The sequence below is a fragment of the Triticum urartu genome, chromosome 7A (assembly GCF_056163025.1).
Source record: "Triticum urartu cultivar PI428250 chromosome 7A, HENAU_Tu73, whole genome shotgun sequence".
Taxonomy (NCBI): domain Eukaryota; kingdom Viridiplantae; phylum Streptophyta; class Magnoliopsida; order Poales; family Poaceae; genus Triticum; species Triticum urartu.
This window is the reverse complement of record NC_141879.1, coordinates 528,726,269-528,728,500: the sequence shown is the minus strand read 5'-3', so window position 1 is coordinate 528,728,500 and position 2,232 is coordinate 528,726,269. Positions and strand designations below refer to the sequence as shown.

The window sequence follows — 2,232 nt, the reverse complement described above, 5'->3', positions numbered from 1 at the left end:
AAATTCGACTCAAAAAAGGCCTGGAATGAGCCGCCCGCGGATGAAAAACGGACGCGCGTCCGTTTAGATCGGCGCGTTGGGCCGCCACTTTTGTCCGCGCCCCATTAGAATTGCTCTAACGTACTCGTACAAAATGCCGCTGAGAATTTCCGACAAACATCAGCTGAGATCATGAGCACATACTCGTACAGTACAAAATACGTGACGGCCAAGCAGTCTCAGAAACTTCTACGCCCGCGTGCAGCGTTACCGTGTGATAGCAAAGCAACACCACCCGACACGCCCGACGCGCTAGGCTGGGCCAGTCGCTAGACCGCGCTCCGCTGTATATAAAACCTCGCCCGCCGCCGCGCCAACGCCACCACAACCAACCCCCGCCGCGAGACCCAGCGCGCGCCCCTCTCTCCCCCCAAATGGAGCGGCAGCCTCGGCCGCACCTAGCCGTGGCGGCGGAGGAGGCCATCGCGCTCTACGACGCCTGCTGGTTCCACCGCCTCGTGCTCAGCTCCTACTCCCCTCCCGCGCCTCTGACGCCGGCGCCGGCGCCTGAGCGGGAGCAGCCGGAGCAGCCGCCGGCGGAGGAGAGCAAGAGCGAGCTGCAGCGGGCCCCGTCGGGGCTGCAGCGGCACCGCCGGACGCGGAGCGACGAGGCCAAGGCCGCCGCGTTCCACGGCCAGCTGGAGCCGCTCAAGATCCCCAACGGCCACCGCGCGAGGCTCGAGACCATCCTGTCCGGGAAGGACGGCCTGGCGGCGCCGGAGCCGCTGCCGGAGCGCCGGAGGCCGGAGGCGCGGCGGCCCGGCGGGAGGAGGCGCAGGAGCCGCCGCGGGCGGAGCCTGTCGGAGCTGGAGTTCGAGGAGGTCAAGGGCCTGCAGGACCTCGGCTTCACCTTCTCCGAGACCGACGTCGACGCCGAGCTCGCGTCCATCGTGCCGGGGCTCCGGCGGCTGCGGGCGGACGAAGAGGCCAGAAGAGCCAAGGCGGCGGCGGCGGAGGCGGAGGCGGAGGAGGAAGCCTGCAGAAACAGGGCGGCCGCGGCGGCCTCCGACGCGGCGCCGAGGAGGCCCTACTTGTCCGAGGCGTGGGAGGACGAGGAGGCGGAGGTGAGGAGGGTGCTGAGCAACTTCAGGATCCCGGCCGCCGCCGACGGGGCCGACCTCAAGGAGAACCTCCGCCTCTGGGCGCACACCGTGGCCTCCGCCGTCCGGTGATTTGCCTTGACCAAGATGGAGGCAGCCCAACTTTTTCCTGCCGTGCCGTGGGTGGAATGATGAACTGTAAATATTTTTTGCCATGTGCATGCGCATCTTTTCAAGTTATTTTAGCAGCAGCTTGCGTTAGTTTAGTCACGAGAATGTAAAATGTATTCACAACTCAGGTTCACGGCCATGCAACTCAAAATGAAATGTGAAAATGTCGATCCGATTGACATCATTGTTGCGGGAGTACCTAAACTCATCTAGATGAGATATAATTTGGTCTCATTCGCTTGGAAAATAAGAACATATAACATCCACGTCAGCACACACGCATCTTATAGCATCTTATAGCATAACATCCAATGGTTATAAAAGATGAATGAGACCAAATTATATCTCATCTAGATGAGTTCTAGCAAAACTGATCATTGTTTCCGTGTCAGTGCCAAGAAAGCATTTCCGGTTGCTTTGAAGCCAAGAATTCTCCCATAATTCGCTGTGAACTTTTATCATGTGTGACGTGACGTGATCGGGAGGAACAATCTAAGAGCCGGGTGCCGTTGATTTGTGGAAACAAGGTAGCGGAGAAGGCCACTGGCCACCAGCTGCGTTGGTCCGAACGAAGGGAAATGATTCCATGTTGCCTGCCATCCGCCACAAGGCTCTCGTTCCGTGAGTTTCCTTTTGGGAACCTCCATGCAGGTTAATCACGTGACGACGTGCGACCGATGGAATCGTTGGGTTTGTTTATTTGTTGCTGAGTGGTTAGCACATTTTCTATGAGCGCTAAAGTATTCAGGAGATTAGGCACGTGAACTGTAAGATGCACGCAACGGATAGTAATTCGCTGTTTGCTTGTAGGTGGCCGCCTATTTGACTCGCTCTCACCAGATGGTACAGGCGTCGGGCGGGCATCTCCAAGGGCCCTCACAACTCCTGTAAATGTTCGGACTGAGGTGTCTGAAATATGAAAGTGATCCAATGCGGTCATGCCCACGTGTCTGAAATCGCACAAATCAGACGTAAACTAGAC

At 58.4% G+C, this 2,232-nt stretch overlaps 1 protein-coding gene across 1 annotated transcript; it reads left to right on the top strand.

Annotated features, from left to right (window-relative positions):
• The first annotated feature begins 344 nt into the window (after window positions 1–344).
• On the top strand, window positions 345–1,434 carry LOC125523899 (uncharacterized). The gene has a single exon (XM_048688960.2). The coding sequence runs from the start codon at window positions 414–416 to the stop codon at window positions 1,209–1,211; it is 798 nt and encodes a 265-aa protein (XP_048544917.1). The 5' UTR covers window positions 345–413; the 3' UTR covers window positions 1,212–1,434.
• Window positions 1,435–2,232: the final 798 nt, after the last annotated feature.

Bases quoted from the DNA above. Each gene is read 5' to 3' on its own strand.
- LOC125523899 (XM_048688960.2), top strand. From the start codon at position 414: ATGGAGCGGCAGCCTCGGCCGCACCTAGCCGTGGCGGCGGAGGAGGCC.